The sequence below is a fragment of the Pelodiscus sinensis genome, chromosome 6, assembly GCF_049634645.1.
Source record: "Pelodiscus sinensis isolate JC-2024 chromosome 6, ASM4963464v1, whole genome shotgun sequence".
Taxonomy (NCBI): domain Eukaryota; kingdom Metazoa; phylum Chordata; order Testudines; family Trionychidae; genus Pelodiscus; species Pelodiscus sinensis.
Genome location: NC_134716.1, coordinates 89,033,482 through 89,052,402, shown reverse-complemented (window position 1 = coordinate 89,052,402; position 18,921 = coordinate 89,033,482). Strand labels below are relative to the sequence as shown.

Genomic DNA, 18,921 nt, shown 5'->3' with positions numbered 1-18,921 from the left:
TACAATTATTCACAGCTCTCCCTTATATTTGGAATGCTACAAATTGAGCATCAAATTACTGAGTTGATTCATTTAATAAGAAACTTCATTGTTTTACACTGACGTTTACAAGCAGTATTAAAAGTGGGAGGAGTTACTTATTCTTATGGAGTTCTCTAGTAAAAGTGCTATATCAGCCCAACTGCACTGATGCAAGGGTGTCACTGTAGCACATCTGGTGAAGATGCTCTATGATGACAGGCGAACACTCTCCCTCATGGGCATAATTAGCTGCCACCTCTGTGAGAAGCAGAAGCTATATTGGCAGGAGAGCATCTCCCACTGACATAGCGCCAGTGTGGACAGCACTTGGGTCACTGTAAGCTCATGAGGGTGTCTTTTTCACACTTCTGAGTGACATAAGTTAGGTAAATTTAAGCAGTAGTGTAAGCCTATCCTAAAAGGTTGAGAGATGCTTTTTTCAGCTTAAATATCAAAATCTACATGAAAGAGACAAAAACTTTGAGTAGCAGCAGGAAGAAAACAAAATTATTATGGTTTATCATCTGGGTAGTTGATCACTAAGGCTATGTCTAGACTACGTGCCTTTTTCCAAAGATACTTTCGAAAAAGCGTGTCTAGACTACAATCAGTACTTTCGAAAAAGCAAGCTGCTTTTTCGGTAGAGATCACACAGGCAGTCTGGATGCTCTCTTTCGTAAAAGCACAGTTTGCATTACTAGAGCCTTTTTTTGAAAGAGCACTTTTGAAAAAAGGTGTTCTTCCTCGTAAAACAAGGTTTTCCACGGTCGAAAAAACTGCCACGTTCTTTCGATTTACCTTCGAAAGAACACAGCAGCAGTCTTGACGCAGGTAAAGATTTTTAAAAAAAAAGTCCACTTTTTTCAAAAAATTCCTGTAGTCTAGACACACCCTCAGTGTTTGGGCATCAGCTAACTGAAGATAGTCCTGATCTTAAATTATTACCTGTACATTTATCACATTGACAAACTATCGGTCACAGTTGCTTGGATGGATTCTCTTCGTCATAGATGACAAAGCTTCAATTCTGGAGTGACGCAGAATTCACAAATCTTGTCTCATGAAACTCTACTTGAAAACAAAGCAGCTAGCATTAAAAAAAATAAATACTGTAGCTTTCAAACTTCAAATATAGCAAGGTGCACCTTTCCCCATAAGGAGTTCAAGGTTTTTGATAAATTAGAGAACTAGGTCAAAGAGATTAATTCAGCTTCTCTAGCCTCAAGCACCAAATCTAGACCAGTTTATTAAATGGCTCTAATGTAACCGAGATTGTGGAAGTTGTAAAAATAACTTTAAATCAAGGATTGTATTATTTAAGGAAAACCACATGCCATTCCTCCTGTGGCAGATTTTGAGGTTTCTTTGTATAGGGGAAAAAAAATCCACAATTAACATCTGCATTTGACCTTTGAGATTTTGTTTTTAAATCTCCTTGATCTGTGGGACTATATTATCCTCTGTATCCAACCCAGCCAAATCAGCTCCAATGTTTCATGCAATAATGACAGAAATAATTCATATTAGAGCTGAAATGAGGCAATATTTGACAGATCCCTACATCAGTAATGAGACTATTTTGGAGGGATAAACTTTGCTCATTATGATTAAATATGACAACAGAAAAATACAGGGCACTCATGTGAAGCTTTTTCCTAACTATAAATGCTATTCAGCAAAATGAGACAGATCCCTCAAGCAAATTCCAGCTTCTGTGCCAAGAAAGAAAGGTAAAATACCCCAAACCTACAGTTTCAGAAACTAGAGGATTAAAATAGTATAATTCAGAAGATGAGCACTTAGACCTTCTCTATACTTACTAGAGGATTGACGCTCCAGAAATCAATGTTCCAGGGTTCAATTTAACAAATCTAGTAAGGACCTTTAGTAATTGAACACTAAGGGGCACCCCTATGAACTGATTCCCCTTGGAATTATGATGAGTAAGGGAAGTCAATGGGAGAATTTCCTCTCTCTCTCTCTCTCTCTCTCTCTCTCTCTGGAGCTGCGTATCTTACATCAATTTTCTCTGCCAGCGTAGACCTGGCCTTAGATGGCATCACTGGTAAAGATGACCAAGCATGATCTGGCACAAAGGGGATGACAGAAAAACCTTGCAGAACCTGGCAAAGACGTAGCGTTGTTGTTTTTGCACTCAAAATTATCCTGGACACCACTGCAATTGTTGATAGTATATGTTGGTGTCACAGAGTTATCTTAAAAGGTCTGGAACAAGGTACTGAAAATCATGAGCTGAGAAATGAGTGACCATTAGCATGGGACTTAGAGTGATTCACCATCAAAACTGCCTCAACAGTGGGATCAATGACGATCTCCATTAATGTTCTGTTTTTATGAGAAATATATTCTCACTCACATTTAAAGTCTACAAAGGAAAACCCACTTTGGAACCAGGAACTGTGGGTTGTCCAGCTAATTGAGACAAAATCCTAGTTGAATGCTACTTGGAGGATACAAAAACAAGTGCAGTGTGAGAAACAGATGCCTCAAAGAGTCTCCTATATGTAGTTTGGGTGAAAAAGTATTTACTGTCTCTGCAATTGTGCCCACTTACTGAGTTTCTGATCACTGAGGAATATTTAGTGAATGGAACATATGAATGGCTGGGTCAGATCAAAGATCCATATAGCCCAGTATCTTGTCTACCGACAGTGGCCAATACCAGATGCCCCAGAGGGAGGAACACAACAGGCAATCATCACATGATCCCTCTCCTGTCATCCATTTCCAGATAAACAGAGGCTACGGACACCATTCCTGCCCATTCTGGCTAATAGCCATTGATGGACCTAACCTCCATGAATCTATGTAGCTCTTTTTTGAACCCTGTTAAAGTCATAGTCTTCACAACATCCCCTGGCAAGAATTTTCACAGGTTGACTGTGCGCTGAGTGAAGAAAAACTTCATTTTGTTTGTTTTAAACCTGCTGCCTATTAATTTCATTTAGTGACCCCTAGTTCTTATATTGGGGGAATAAGTAAATAACTTTTCCTTATTCACTTTTTCCATATCACTCATGATTTTATAGACCTCTGTCATATCCCCCCCTTAGTCTCCTCTTTTCTAAGCCCAAAAGTCCCAGTCTTTTTAATCTCACTTCATATGGGACCCATTCCAACCCCCCCTAATCATTTTTGTTTCCCTTTTCTGATCCTTTTCCAAAGCCAACATATCTCTTTTGAGATGAGGTGACCACATCTGTATGCAGTATTCAAGATGTGGGCGTCCCATGGTTTTATATAGAGGCAATAAGATATTTTCTGTGGGTATGTCTACACTACAGAGTTAGTTCGAACTAACGGAGGTTAGTTCGAACTAACTTTGATAGGCGCTACACTAGCACTCCGCTAGTTCGAACTTAATTCGAACTAGCGGAGCGCTTAGTTCGAACTAGGTAAACCTCATTTTACGAGGATTAAGCCTAGTTCGAACTAGCTAGTTCGAATTAAGGGCTGTGTAGACCCTTAATTCGAACTAGTGGGAGGCTAGCCCTCCCCAGGTTTCCCTGGTGGCCACTCTGGCCAACACCAGGGAAACTCTATGCCCCCCTCCCTGCCCCGGACCCCTTAAAGGGGCACGGGCTGGCTACGGTGCCCGTTCCAGGTGCAAGCCTGCCAGCACCCAGCCAGCAGACCCTGCACCTGGCACGGATCGAGCCAGCCACCCAATGCCCCCCAGCCCTCCCCCTCTTCCCAGGACCAGGCTGGCGGCTCCCGGGAGCTTGCCCGGGACCGCAAGAGGCGGGCACCCGCCTGGGCTAGTGCGGACATCGTGGATCTCGTCCACGACCTCCGCACTAGGCACAGGAAAGTGGCCAGCTTGGGCAGGAGAGCTGCCAGCCTGGCCACCCAGGAGCAGGTGTGCATGAAAATCAAGGGGGTCCAGTGAGACCCCTGACCCTGAGCCCTGAGCTTACAATGGCCGTCCTGGGTCAGACCAAAGGTCCATCTAGCCCAGTAGTCTGTCTGCCAACAGCGGCCAACCCTAGGGACCCTGGAGGGGATGGACCGAAGACAGTGACCAAGCCATTTATCTCGTGCCATCCCTCTCCAGCCTTCCACAAACCTTGGGCAGGGACACCACTCCTACCCCCTGGCTAATACCACTCTATGGACCCAACCTCCATGACTTGATCTCACTTCCCTTTAAAATCTGTTCTAGTTCTATCCTTCACAGCCTCCTGCAGCAAGGAGTTCCACAGGTTGACTTTTTGCTTTGTGAAGAAGAACTTTCTGTTACTAGTTTGAAGCCTGCTACCCATTCCTTTCCTTTGGTGTCCTCTAGTCCTTCTTTATGGGAACTAATGAAGAACTTTTCTGTATGCACCCTCTACACCCAACTCCTGCTTTTAGAGACCTCTATCCTGTCCCCCCCTCCGTCTCCTCTTTTCTAAGCTGAGAAGTCCCAGTCTCTTTAGCCTCTCTTCATATGGGACCTGTTCCCAACCCCATATCATTGTAGTTGCCCTCCTCTCTCCCAGCCTCTCTCTTCCCCTTTCCCACCTCCTTTTCCCAGTCTCCCCCAGTTTTGTTCAATAAAGACAGATTCCATTTTTGAACACAATTGTCCTTTATTTTGTACATCAAGAAAAGGGGCTAGGGAAGGGTAAGTGGAAGGAGGTGAGGAAGGAATGGGGTACGAGCCCCTGATGGGGAGGACTGGGCTGGCTCTGCAGGCTTCTGGGGGTGGAAGCTCTCCTGCAGCCCCCCAATTGCCCCCTCTCCCCAGATGGCAGCCTGCGGCAAGTGCAGCTGGGCTGATGGCCGAGTGGTGTGATGTGCCCAGTGTGGGCACTCCGGGCACTCCAAGCAAGGACTGGTTTTCAAGCGGGGAACCCCTGAGAACTGTCTGTCCGGGGTGGGGGTCGGGTCCCTTTAAGCGCAGCCCTCGGCTAGCCTGAGACAGCATCTCCACGCTCTAGGTCCTCCTCTGATGCCCTGCCGGCACTGCTTCCGGCCATCCTTAAGCCCTGTTCAGGGTCCACTTAATGTGGACATGCTAGTTCGAGTTAGCAAAACGCTAATTTGAACTAGTTTTTAGTTCTAGACGCGTTAGTTCAAATTAGCTTAGTTCGAATTAACTAATTCGAACTAAGTTAGTTCGAACTAACTCTGTAGTGTAGACATACCCTGTCTTATTCTGTATCCCCTTTTTAATGATTCCTAACATTCTATTTGCTTTTTTGGCTGCTGCTGTACCCTGAGTGGATGTTTTCAGAGAACTATCCACAATGACTCCAAGATCTCTCTTGAGTAGTTGTAGCTAAATTAGTCTCCATCATATTGTATGTGTAGTTGGGATTATTTTTTCCAATGTGCATTACTTAATTACATACTTACATTAATGGGACCAGGTACAATTCAAGAACTTCCAGAATCCTAGAAAAATAGTTTACTTATGGAAGAAGTGAATGCCTTGCTGACTTGGTTGCAAATCTTATCACCAGGGATTTGAGAGGGTGGAGGGTTCCCAGAATCTGATCATATTTGTAAAATCATGTGGATTCTTAGTGACTTTGTATTCCCTTCAGATTGACTATTACACTGGCAGCTTTTCCATGTTTTCCCGAGGACTGTTTTGAGGGACCTTTGGGATTAAATATATAGAGCCCTGCACGGATACAAAATGTGGATCTGCAAAAATAATCTGCAGATATGTGCATCCACATCTGTGGATGTAGATAACCTTGGATATTGAGCAGCTATCCACAAATTTTCAGGGTTGTAGATACAAAATTGGTATCCGCATCTGTATCTGCAAAAATGAGCCATAGATAGCCACATTCACATCTGTGAATACAAATACCCACAGATATAAAGCAAATATCTGCAGATTTGCAGGTTTCTATAAATATGCCCCCGTTCTATGTGTTATCATGGTCTGCAGCAAGGATTTTGAACAACATATGGAAAAATGATTATGTATCTGTGGAGTAAAATTAAAACCTATAAATGTAGTCTCTCTAAAAGAAATCTGACACCTGAGAAGATTAATATCAAGTGAAGTTCTTTGGTCTGACCTTTTAAAATATTGGCCAGCATGCAAAATGGAAGCAAAAGGAAAATAAATTGTTCAGTTAATTACAAAAGTGAAGGGATTTCCTGCGATGCTACCATGGGCTTATAAGGGACTGTTCTCATGTTACTAAATCTTTGTGACCTTCTTTAAAAAAAATGAGGAAAGAGCTGGAAGAGAAGGTCAATTATCTTATCAAAGTCAACTGGGCAGATATCCACTAAGAGGCTGAAGGCCAACTTTGTTCTCCACTCTATCTTCACCAATCCCATCCGTTGTGATGCCATATCCCACGTTCAATCAGTTGTTAATTTTGCACAGTGGCGCTTCACCCAGTATGCTGGGGACAATATTATTTCAGCTGCAGGGCTGTACATTTCAGGTACTAGCCTGCAGATCAGAAACACCTATCCAAGACAGAAATATGCTACTAGCAAGCATTCAAGGAAAGTAGAAATTGTGAGTTTGAAATGGGTCTCACTGAAGATGAAGGATAATCTGTAGTATGCTCCATCTTTTCCTATCTGTAGCAGTAACATCTCCACAGATGTCATGAAATAATGAGACCATATTTTTGCACCCTTTATTTGGTAAGCTATTGTACAGTTCTGGAAGTTCAATGATTTGGGGCAGTCATAGTCCAAAACGGCATGGTACAGAAAACAGGTCTGCCTAAGAATGGTAAGATGCAGCAACGAGAAGTTTCTCTATTTTTTTTTTCAATCTTATAGCAATGAAGTTGTGATACTTTCAGCTCCTCCATCAAGTGTTTATGACTGTATATTCTTCCCAGTCCACCCTTCCATTTAAAGTGCAATATATACAAAGACTTGCAAAGCAGTTAGTCTAAAAGATAAGCACCTGTGTACCTGATGATGTATATAGATAGCAATTCACATTTAATTTTTTCCCCATTTTTTGAAACCGCAACAATTTTTGTACCTTTTTATTTACTTTTTTCCTCTGGGAAGTGTAGCTTTTCAACAACCACTTCCGTGACCAGTTAGTACATATAACTACCAATATTTAATTCAATGGGAATTTAAAACTCTCTCAGGATTTGGCCCTTTAATCTCAATATTTTGTGGTATAGAGTTGTTTCAGGTAAGCTCAGGATATTGGCAGGTTGGGGGGGGGAGGGGTTAGAAAAGTGGCATAACTACCATGAATTCAGTGTAATCTCAGAGGAAGAAAGGGTATCTACAACACAAATGTATCTGGAGTCACTTTCTTCATTTCTGCAAACACAAATATGTTATAGATACAAGGTGCTTTACGATTAAAAACAACCTTTGTTTACCAGTGTGTCAAGCCATGTTGACACAGGGCATAACTTCAGATACAAACAAAAGGACAAGGGGTCAGAAATAAAGTATTCATCTGCTGCAAAGTTGAATTGTGCTCCTTTGGCACCAACTAACAGGAAACTCAAAAAACTCAGTTTCTGGTTGCCTGAGTGAACGTGACAATCTGAGATCACACCATTCACTATTCAGTTCTGTGGGATGAGTTTCTTTTCTTTTGTTAGGCACATGGGAAATGTAAAACATTATACAATATAATCAATGTGGGCATGTGTTTATATACACTTACTGTGTTCTGCTTGCTGTTTAGTTTGATACTGCTTGAAATTGACAGATATTTCTGGAAAAATGTGTATGGCCGATCCCTGTTTACCTGGAAGCTTATGTGGGTGCCTGCCTGTGTCATTAAAGGCCGAGGTTGTGGCTTGACAAAGTGAAATATTTAATATTAATCATGGTGATAATTTATTTGTCAGGTCAGATAAGTTTGATCTTACTAGTTCCTGTGATGTTGTCTTTAATTTGGTAATACTAACTGTGCAGTACTATGATTGCATAATAGGAATCATATTTATTAAGATTCAATGTTAATAGACGCAATTAATGTCTGTTACTACATTGTTAAGGGCTCTTCTTGCTATACCTGGCTGAAGGTCAGCTTTTGGAGTCCTTCAGCAGTGCTTCAGAGGTCTCCTCCTGAAAAGGGAGTTTCTGCCCACAGTCTTGCAGAGTTCAGTGGAACTGTTTATTGGCATAAGAGTTCCTTGAAGGATTAAGGATTCAGGCATGTAAAGGGGTCACTTTTCCATATGAACAAGTCAGGAAGGTAACAAAAATAAGAGTGCTGAAGTAGGAAAAGAGAGGAGAGGATGAAAAGAAATGGGAGCAAAGAGGAGGGGGAAAGAAAGGGCAAAGGGGAAAAGAGGAGGATTAGAAACCAAATGAAATGGAATGTGGGAGCAAATTGGAAAACCAATATCAGGGAGGGGTGGGAAAAGGAGGTAAGCAGCCAACAGGGAGGAGTACTGAACTGATCTGTGAAGTTGAGTAACTCCCTTTTTTTTTTTTTAAATTCCATCTGGGTGGGTAGGAGCATGAAATAGGAGTGTGTCTTCTACAAAGGGTGGGGTTTGACTCACTTTATGCCCAAGGTGTTTTCTACCTAGTCATTATGAGATCATGTATTTCAGCTGCCCCACCCTTGATTGGGGACTGTACTTACAGAGACAATGGAAAGAATTAATGACACCCCTTTCAATCAGAGAAAACACCAGGAAAATCAGGCTTTAGCTGTTTGGAAAGGTTTACAAATTAGTCTACTGTGGGCTTAGAATACTTTTATCAAGATTAGTGATTATGAGGAAGTAAATGCTGAGCTGCCTTTTTTATTTCAATAATTATGTGGCTATTTGGGCCTCCGGGGGCCACAAATTGAATTAGAAACTACATAATCAACTTCTTTATTCTCTGCTTTCTCCATCTCCTATTTATATTTTCTTTACCATATACCGGAACTACTATGATAATTACATACTAAAATGCCCTAAGCAATAAATATTACAAAATTGAGGTAATCTCACGTAATATAAACATTTTCAGGGTTTGTAGGAAATGTGGTAATTTACATCCTGTGTCTGTACTCCAGTGCAGAGGTCATTTTACCAAATCCTGGTGCTCAGATCCTGTTTTGCTTTCACTCCGCTTCTCCCCTCCCCTCCTCACCTTCAAATCACTGGGGAAGTCCACTCAGTGCTATCCCCAGTGGAATTTCTACACCTCTGGGTCAACGCTAAATCCCAAATTAATAGGGAAGCTGACACAGTGATGCATTTTGATGGAATCAGCCGCTGCTGATCTGCCCTTGGTAGTGGTAAATGCTGATGTCAGAAACAGGGTGAGTATAACAGATGAGGCACTTTGCAGCTGGCAAAAAGGGAGCCACCCCACTGAGCAGCTTTTGCCCTTCCAGGCATTTCATATGTGAAATCTCAGGAGAAGTCTATGACTTAACTTGAAAATCCCCCGAAATGGAGGCTGAATCATAATTATGACACACTCTTGCAGAATAGGCACTTGTCAGAATGATTTATAATATTGGCCATAGTTGTGTTTTCTATATAAATCCTTTGCAGGTGGAAGTGGCCAGAATCCATCTGAGCTGAGCATTTGCATGCTTTGTTTAGGTTTTTTAATTGGGTGTAATTGATGTATCAATTGATGATGCATCTTGATCATGAAACAATACTGCATTTGGGAGCTCATGTGAAAGACTACTCACTAGCATGTTTGTTTGGTAGTATGGAGAGAGAGAGACACATAAATGTATCTAGTCACTGATCCTTTTATCCTTCTGTTGTTTGGGCTGTTTCAGTGCTGTTTATTTTGTGCGACATAAAGAAACCAGACAGAGATTTGCCATGAAGAAAATTAACAAACAGAATCTCATCCTCCGAAACCAGATCCAGCAGGCCTTTGTTGAGCGCGATATCCTGACATTTGCAGAAAATCCATTTGTCGTCAGCATGTACTGCTCCTTTGAAACTAGACGCCATTTATGTATGGTCATGGAGTATGTGGAAGGTAAAGTATTTATGCTCTTTTCAGTGGGAAAAACTGTGTCTTGAAGCATTAGAAAAGGAAAATCAACCCATACCATATTTAGATTACAGAAGCTCCCTTGTTTGTTCTCTGTACACTAGGCATGTACACCTAAATCCAGCAATGAGTTTGCTTCACTCTCAATCATTATCTTTTGGTGATTACCTGTAAAATACTTGTGTTGAAGTTCTAAAGTGAAATAATGCCCTTTGAATGAGTATGTTATAATTTATGATCATAGTGTCCTGTAACATTGGAAATTCATAAGGAAATGAAGTTAAGATGTTTTCCTCTGCTTTTGAAATTTTCACCGTCATGAAAATGATAATAGAATCTGAAAGCATACAGTAATAAGCTTGAAACCTCAAAGAGAAACTTTCTAGGGGACCCTGACCTCGAGAGAAAAGAAAATCCAATGGTTAAGCTGTTATTCTGAGCTGTGAAAGAAAAGATATATACTGTGTAATCTTGATTAGCCTTTCTAGATGTCATTTCACCCTCTGTAAAATGGGCATCACAATACTTCTCTACCGCACAGTGATATTATAAATAAATACAATAAAGAGTAAGAGAGATGCAGATTGTATGTTGATGGGGCCATATAAATATCTTATGTGAGTAAATAGATTAAGGGCTTGCCTAGACTTAAAGGGTATGTCTAAACTACATGCCTCCGTCGACGGAGGCATGTAGATTAGCCAGATCGGCAGAGGGAAATGAAGCCGCGATTAAAATAATCGCGGCTTCATTTAAATTTAAATGGCTGCCCCGCTCTGCCGATCAGCTGTTTGTCGGCAGATCGGGGCAGTCTGGACGCGACGCGCTGACAAAGAAGCCTTTCTTGATCAGCACAGGTAAGCCTCGTGAAACCAGGTTTACCTGTGCTGATCAAGAAAGGCTTCTTTGTCTGCGCGGCGCGTCCAGACTGCCCCGATCTGCCGACAAACAGCTGATCGGCAGAGCTGGGCAGCCATTTAAATTTAAATGAAGCCGCGATTATTTTAATCGCGGCTTCATTTCCCTCTCCCGATCTGGCTAATCTACATGCCTCCGTCGACGGAGGCATGTAGTCTAGACACACCCAAAGAGCAGCTCTTGGTGAAGATGCTACCTGTGCCAATGGGAGAGCTTCTCCTGTCTATGTAGGTACTTCATCTTCCTGAGAGGATAGCTATGTTGCTGGAAAAAGCCCTTCCATTGAGCTACTGCTGTCTACGCTGGGCATTAGGTCAGTATAACTGATTTGCAGAGAGGGTGTGAATTTTCAACAGTTTTGAACAGCATAGTTACACCGATGTAGCGGTGTAACTGTCACGTAGCATAGGCCAACCCTAAGACTTAATCATGGCATTTGTGGTAGTGAATCAGAATTAAGGAAAAAACTTTTTTTAAATACCGCAATCAGGTATTTAAGATATCTTTCTGCTGCTTTGGCATCAGTTTCTATTTCCTTTTCCTCTCAGTCAAAATTGCTTATATGAAAGTATTTTTCAGAATAAACCTAAAAGGCAATATTCAAATGGTGAACATTCAGAATCCTTGTGCAATTGGTAAATATATGGAGGTCAACTTATGCCTGCATGTGCAACATGCCTTAGTCTGTGCACCCAAAATATGATACCCCCTAGAACTTTTTTTTCTGTATTTGCAGGTGGAGATTGTGCTACTTTAATGAAGAATATGGGTCCTTTACCTGTAGATATGGCAAGGATGTATTTTGCTGAGACTGTTCTAGCCTTGGAATATCTGCATAATTATGGAATTGTACACAGGGATTTGAAGCCAGACAAGTAAGTGTATAGAATATAAACACAAAAAAGTCTCAGAATTATTCAGATATGAAAGATGTAATTTTGCTCTGCAGAAAATGGATGTTTTGTTATGAATATTTTCCCATACATTTAGAATTTCACATAATAGATTTATAATATGAGTAGGGTGATTTAGCCATAATTATAGAGGATGTGTTGATTTTTACAATCCTTTTAGGCTACGGGAAGCTGTAAGATTAGCACAAGAGAAATACATTTATCCATGTGGCTGAAATGAAGGATAATAAAGTCTGGCTAATAAGAACACGCTCTCTCTACATATGTTTTGTACCTTATTTAATGCTGAGTATGAAAAGATAGCACCTGCAAACTCCTTTATGGTCAGTGTTAAATGAAAGATTTTGCCCCTTTGTCACATATCTACACTATTTGGAATTATACTACAGTAAACTTCTAACAATCTGGCACTTTATTAGATTAGGGGGTGCCAGATTATTGGATATGCCGGAGTACCGGAAGAGGGGCTATGAAGGGTCTGAGGGGGTGGGGGGATTCGGCGGGGAACTGCGCAGAGTGGGCAGCACTCCAGGTGCTCTGCCCCACGGCTTCCCCAAGTCCTCTGCTCGTTAGTTTCAGCAGCAGCAGACTTGGGGAAGCTGGGGATCAGAGCATCTGGAGTGTTGCCGGGTTGGTCCCGCAGCGCTGCTCAGGTGAGGGGCGGTGCTGCGGGACCAACTCGGCAGCACCCCAGCTGCTCTTCCCTTGGCTTCCCCAAGTCTGCCGCTCGTCAGTTTCAGCAGTGCCGGACTTGGGGAAACTGGAGGCAGAGCAGCTCCAATTGTTCGGCTGGCCAGAGCACTTCCGGGATCCAGTTGGTGCCGGACCATCAGGAGTGGCGGACCACTGGATGCTGAACAACTGGAGTTTTACTGTACTTCCTGTCTTTTATAAGTCTAAACTGTGTTACGGTAGGTTGCTAAAATTAAGACTGAATCTGACACAACTCTTAATAAATTTCATTGTCTCCTGTTTCAAAACTGTTTGAATCCCAAATAAGTCAAAATGCCCACCTGTACTGTGTATCCGCTGCCTGCCAATTTGATATCTGTTTCTCCCCTCCCCCACCCCATTCTCCCCTATTGAAATGAGGTGATACAGTCAGTTAAAGGTAGAAAAAACTAATTCCTCCTTTTTCTTTTTAAGTTAGAGTCTGTTCATGTGTCTGCTGGAATTATTGCCATTTTTCCTTGTGCTGACTAAGCTAGGGTTTTTTTTTTTTTTTTTTTGGTGGCCATTATGATGGAGCCTTTTAAGATCCTTTGGCTATTAGGTGTTTAAGCAGATATAAATGATGATGCATTTGATGACTTCTACAGTGCCTCTGTGTCTAGCCTAGTAGCTTCCTACATTGTTTTTGAAACAGTTACACAGTACTGTTAATGCATAATCCTGTGACTACAATTTAGGTTTATATTGTAATAGAGTGTTGTTCTGATTTGCAGTTTATTGGTAACATCCATGGGACATATAAAACTTACAGATTTTGGACTTTCTAAGGTGGGGCTAATGAGCATGACTACCAATCTTTATGAGGGTCACATTGAGAAGGATGCTAGAGAGTTCCTTGACAAACAGGTAAGAGATGCTTTTTTTCATTTCTACACTGGAAGATTACAAAAAGCCATATTTACCAATGAGATAATGCCATAATATTATATAAGCTGCTATTATTGTTTCTGCATTGGTATTTCAGATGTATTACTGGTTCACTGCAGAGTGTTCCATGCTTTTTCCCGCCCCTACATTATGGTCTATTAGTAAGATGGACGATCTAATTGTATGGAAGTGAGATGGCGAGAGAGACAAATGGAAATCTGGTTTTATAAGGAATTCAGGAGTCTCAGCAGAGTATTTGCAGAACTCATGATGCATTGTACAATCAAGGGTGCTAAAATCCTAGTTATGGCCCATTTCCCTTTTAAGCATGCCTCATTACCATTTGCCCACAATCTGTTCACTCTAAAAGTTACTTAAGATAAAACCATCACAACTTTCATGTCAAAATAAAAATATCTTTTAGATAAATAAAACAATTGTCTTTAATTGACTCTTGTGTATAAAACCTAATTATTTTAATACTGTATTTTTCATAAAATGCGTTTTTCACATACATGACAGTGAATTCATGTAAAATATTAAATGTATTGTGAGCTCAACAATATAAATCCTGCAGAAAAGGAAGTTTAAAATTATCAATTTTTGTAAGATTTTGCTACAGCATGAGAATTACTGGGAAAATTTAAGCACAGTAACTAATGTTGTTAAACTTCACTTGTTTAAACATTTCCTTTTTCTTATTTTCTTTCTTCACTTGTCTAAACATTTTCTTTTTCTTCTTCAGGTCTGTGGCACACCTGAATATATAGCACCTGAAGTGATATTGAGGCAGGGTTATGGCAAGCCAGTGGATTGGTGGGCCATGGGAATTATCCTATATGAATTTCTTGTTGGATGTGTGCCATTCTTTGGAGATACACCAGAAGAGCTATTTGGACAAGTTATCAGTGGTAAATATCACCATGAAAAACTGAAATTTTAACCCACATAATCAAAAAGATATATTTAAGAATTTTTACTAAAATTAGCTTTTTTCAACTAGCTGTTCCTGAAAGGAAAAAAAATCACTCATGTTACCATAACAACAGCCATCAAAACAAAGGATGAAATTTGATCTAAAAAATGGAACTTGTATTATACATCAGAAATTAGTTTAGAAATGCAGTAAAATTGTTGGTAGTGTTTATAAGTACAATGTTTTAAAAGTGCATTGTTTAAACTGTTTATGGTTGGACAGTCAAATAATTTGTCACCGTCACAGTATTTTCAGGATTTGTTACAGATAATAAAAGGTTAATGCGGACTGTATTTGCAGAAATGGAAAATTGCCTAATGGCACAATGAAGAAATTAACAAAAATGTAATAAACCCCTAAAACAAATGTCTCCCAAATAATAAATAATGAAATGAAAAAGAGAGGGAAATTAATTCAATTCACAGATTGTTAATGATTTCATTGGTGGTTGTTATATTGTAATGTTATTTCTGTAACAGCTGTTCTTCTTTCATTTAAAATTCAATAACCTTTTAGATCCTAACCTGCAAGCTGACCCTAAGTATTGTCATGCAGCTTGTGGCGAAACTAAATGATAATTAAACAGAATCTCTCACTGTCCTACCTGCTGTTTCCATGCATTTCCCAAATGTATCGATGTAGATGGCCTCTGTTTTATGCCAAAAGTTTATCGGAATGACATCTCTTTTACTGAATGTACTAGCTAAAAAAGAGAGAAAAAATCCAATTTGGTAAGTAGGGAGATGTTCTGTTATCATCACAATTCTCCATCTCTACCTTTGCAAGCCAGGCATGTTTGTAAACTTTTATGAAGTGGATTTGTGAATTGCCTGCAGTATATGACCTCTTTATACAATATCCTAGCTGTTTATAGATTTATAACCATGCTGTTTTCTGATGTGATACACCAAGGCCTGAGTGGCAAGGGGAATCAACTGTTTAATTAACACAAGCAGCAAATGCTGGCTTTGTTCTCAATGCCTTACGGCTGAAATGTATATTCATGTTTTATTTTATCCAAATCCGATTTAAACTGCGGTAGAAGCTGCAGGCAGGAGAACATGGAGATAACTCATGATTTTTATTACACACACACCCCCCCCCCCACACCCCCCCCCCCCCCCCCCCCCCGTTTAGGCTGCTCTCTTCAATTGTGAGGGGGAAGAAGAGAGATTTTAATTTTATATCAATTTAAAAATATGTATTTTGGAATTTCATAGTCCATGTTTTCTTTTTTGTCCATTTAACTTCCCCCTTTTAAATCTGAGGCACTCATCCAGTAGATATACAAGCCTGTGAATAACTTTCTGTGTGTGGTCACTCCCATTGACCTTACGTGGGTGATTCCTAGAAGTATTGATAGATTCATTATTCTATCCATCGATCGATTCAGATTTTGGGGTTTTTTTTACCTATGTCATATGTTTCCTTTGATAGTAATTATTTTATTGAAGTATCAGAGGGGTAGTCGTGTTAGTCTGAATCTGCAAAAGCGGCGAGGAGTCCTGTGGCACCTTATAGACTAACTGAAGTGTAGGAGCATAAGCTTTCGTGGGCAAAGACCCACTTCGTCAGATGCAGGTAGTGGAAATTTCCAGAGGCAGGTATAAATATGCAGGCCAGGATCAGGCTGGAGATGATGAGGTGGATCCAATCAAGAAGGATGAGGCCCACTTCTAGTAGCTGATCTGGAGGTGTAAATTCCAAGAGAGGAGAAGCTGCTTTTGTAATTAGCGAGCCATTCGCAGTCTTTGTTTAATCCAGAGTGGATTGTGTCAAACTTGAAGATGAACTGTAGCTCAGCAGTTTCTCTTTAAAGTCTGGTCCTGAAGTTTTTTTGCTGTAGGATGGCTAGTTTTAGATCTGCAATCGTGTGTCCAGGAAGGTTGAAGTGTTCCCCTACAGGTTTTTGTATGTTGCCATTCCTAATATCTGATTTGTGTCCATTGATTCTTTTACGTAGGGACTGTCCAGTTTGGCCGATGTATATAGCAGTGGGGCATTGTTGGCAGTATAGTATATCTACTATATTACGTTAGTAGATGTGCCATGCAACAAACCTTGGTTCCAACTCTGCCCACATATATACACCAGCAACACCATCACAGGACCTAACCAGGTGTTGCTGGTGTATATATGTGGGCAGAGTTGGCACCGAGGTTTGTTGCATGGCACATCTACTAACGTAATATATGCCATCATGTGGCAACAATGCCCCACTGCTATATACATCGGCCAAACTGGACAGTCCCTACGTAAAAGAATCAATGGACACAAATCAGATATTAGGAATGGCAACATACAAAAACCTGTAGGGGAACACTTCATGCCCTCCTCCCTTTTGCCATGCGGGGGGGAGGGATAGCCAGTACGCATGGATGAGGTGGGGGTATTCATTATATGGAAGTTCAGGAAGCCTTCCACTTTCCAGGTGGGCAGTCTTATCTGCCTCCCGTGCAGCAAGCAAATGGAGGGGAGGTCAGAAGGGGAGCGGAAGGCTGCACCTCATTAATAAAATATTAACCCTACCAGTATTTTCTGCATGAGGTAGGGTTGCCAGATGATTTCTGAAAAAATACCGAATAAAAAAGGACCCTGAGAATTGTTAAGCCCCCCCCCCCCCAAAAAATGCATGGCCCCTTTAAAAAATGTGTGATGAGGCTTTTTGGCCCTAATAGGCTGCAGCGGCCACCTGCCATCTTGCCTTCCTGCGCCAGACCAGACAGCTCCCCGGTAAGCACTAGGGTTGCCAGACTGCCTCCGTATTGAGCCGGACAGCCCGGGATTTTCGCCTCCTGGCTGGGGAAAAATCAGAAAGTACCAGACATTTTAGGTGTCCGGTATTTTCTGAATTTTTTTTACCAGACACCTGGCAACCCCAGTCTGCAGAAGGCCTGAAACAATAGGTATGACACTCCTTACCCTCCCCATTCTCCCCATGTATATCTCCCCCACATCAAGCTGCCAGATTCAACTCTGTCTTTACCCCAGCCATTCAGCACGGCTCTGGCTCTGTCCATCAGGCGAATTGAATGTGACTCAGTGCACTAGGACTGCAGTGAAAGGGTGGAGTCAGATAGGGCCTCCCTCTAGCAAATAAGTACTTCTGAGGTGCAGACTTCTGCTCCTCTCTGGCAGAATCCATGCCAGCACGCCCAGCAGAGGAGCACAACTGCAGGAATGGGAATTGAGATGGGCAAGAAGCCTGGTCCTTGCAGTCAAGACGTTCCGTGAAGAGCACTGTCTGCTGCTCCTGCCAGAGACAGCCCCTCCTGATCCTGCCCCTTCAGCATGGCCCAACAGGTTCTCAGGCTCCGCTTATGACCTCAGGGCATGCCTCATAGTTCAGAATTCTCTCTGAGTATATCTTGACTAGTTTTTGCTCCTGTTGTAGTTGTGCTAATTGATTACTTGTTAACTTGAAAGAGTTAAGATTTGTGTATCTGGTGAGCTAGATGCTCCATGTTCATTTCTAGTGTCCCCTTGGCGCTGTCTGAAAGAAATGTTTTGGCGTGTCAGGTTACCAAAGCTAGCTCCAGGAAATTGGCATTAACTGACTCTCAATGACATTAGAAGCAAAATATCTAGCTAAGTATTCATTGTAAAAGAAAGAGGTCTTTTAGCCGTTAGGGTTGTGGGTAAAGCCCTTGAGAACATGAAACAAATGTTAACCTGTGTAATATTTTCTGCATTAGACTTCAGAAGGCCTGAAACAATAGGCATGACACTCCTGACCCTCCCCCTCCATCCTCTCAATGTCTTATATTCTCCCGAAATCTAATCAATATAATTTTTGCTAATTATTTTGCATCTTCGATTGTTTTAATAGAAAAATCCACTTCTCTTTTATGCTTAATGCAAACTCCCAATCTGCCACCCAGGTCTCCCCAGGTGCCTAATGTTCTAATCAAGCTGCCAACATAATCTTTCTCTCTGACAGCTTGTACGGTGAGGTTCCTCCTATGTGTAGAGGAAAACAAATCTGACCTATTGAAAATATATGGAAAATCAGAAACGTATTAATTTAATGTGAAAGTGGAACCCTCCTATCTGAGCACCTCAGAATCTTTCACGTATTTATCTTTACAGAGTCCCTGTGGGTTAGGAAGCTACGGGGTTTTTTTATTTTACAGAGATGCTAAGTGATGTGCCCAAGGTCACACAGGAAGACTATGACAGAGCAGGCCCTGAACTCAGTAGTAGGCTAATTCTGAAATCGCTGGACCATCCTTACTCATGGTTTTGGTGGTCAGTTTCATATCACCAAATTACAGATTCCTGTTATTTAAGGTAAAGGAGAGTTGAGCAGAATTTCCTGTCTGCCATGACCAAGGTGCAGCAGACTCCAGGAGCCTTGCCACAGAAATTAAGTCAATCTTCTCACAAAGTACAAAAGATCTTTGTAATAGGGTTAACTGAAATACATGGGGCTTTTTTTCTCTTAAGTAGAAGAGACCAAGGGGGAAAAGAATACCATCTTGACTTATATTACTCTAACTCTGGAGCACCTAGGGAAAAAATAACTCCTGTGAATAATGACTTCAGTGAAATGACTAG

General features: G+C 41.3%; 1 protein-coding gene and 1 long non-coding RNA gene across 9 annotated transcripts in view; one reads left to right on the top strand and one right to left on the bottom strand.

The window, feature by feature from the left end:
• Positions 1-18,921, top strand: part of MAST4 (microtubule associated serine/threonine kinase family member 4) — a 443,735-nt gene that overhangs the window by 386,360 nt on the left and 38,454 nt on the right. For all 8 annotated transcript variants that reach the window (XM_075932353.1, XM_075932356.1, XM_075932354.1 and 5 more), the window contains 4 exons: positions 9,734-9,942; positions 11,612-11,750; positions 13,235-13,367; positions 14,134-14,299. In XM_075932353.1, coding sequence (XP_075788468.1) covers positions 9,734-9,942; positions 11,612-11,750; positions 13,235-13,367; positions 14,134-14,299 — 647 coding nt within the window. The remainder of the gene's footprint in view (positions 1-9,733; positions 9,943-11,611; positions 11,751-13,234; positions 13,368-14,133; positions 14,300-18,921) is intronic.
• LOC142829936 (uncharacterized) lies at positions 966-17,529 on the bottom strand. Its single transcript, XR_012904878.1, has 3 exons — positions 17,351-17,529; positions 14,969-15,067; positions 966-1,089 (listed from the first exon to the last, which is right to left on the bottom strand). It is a non-coding gene; the product is annotated as an uncharacterized LOC142829936 (long non-coding RNA).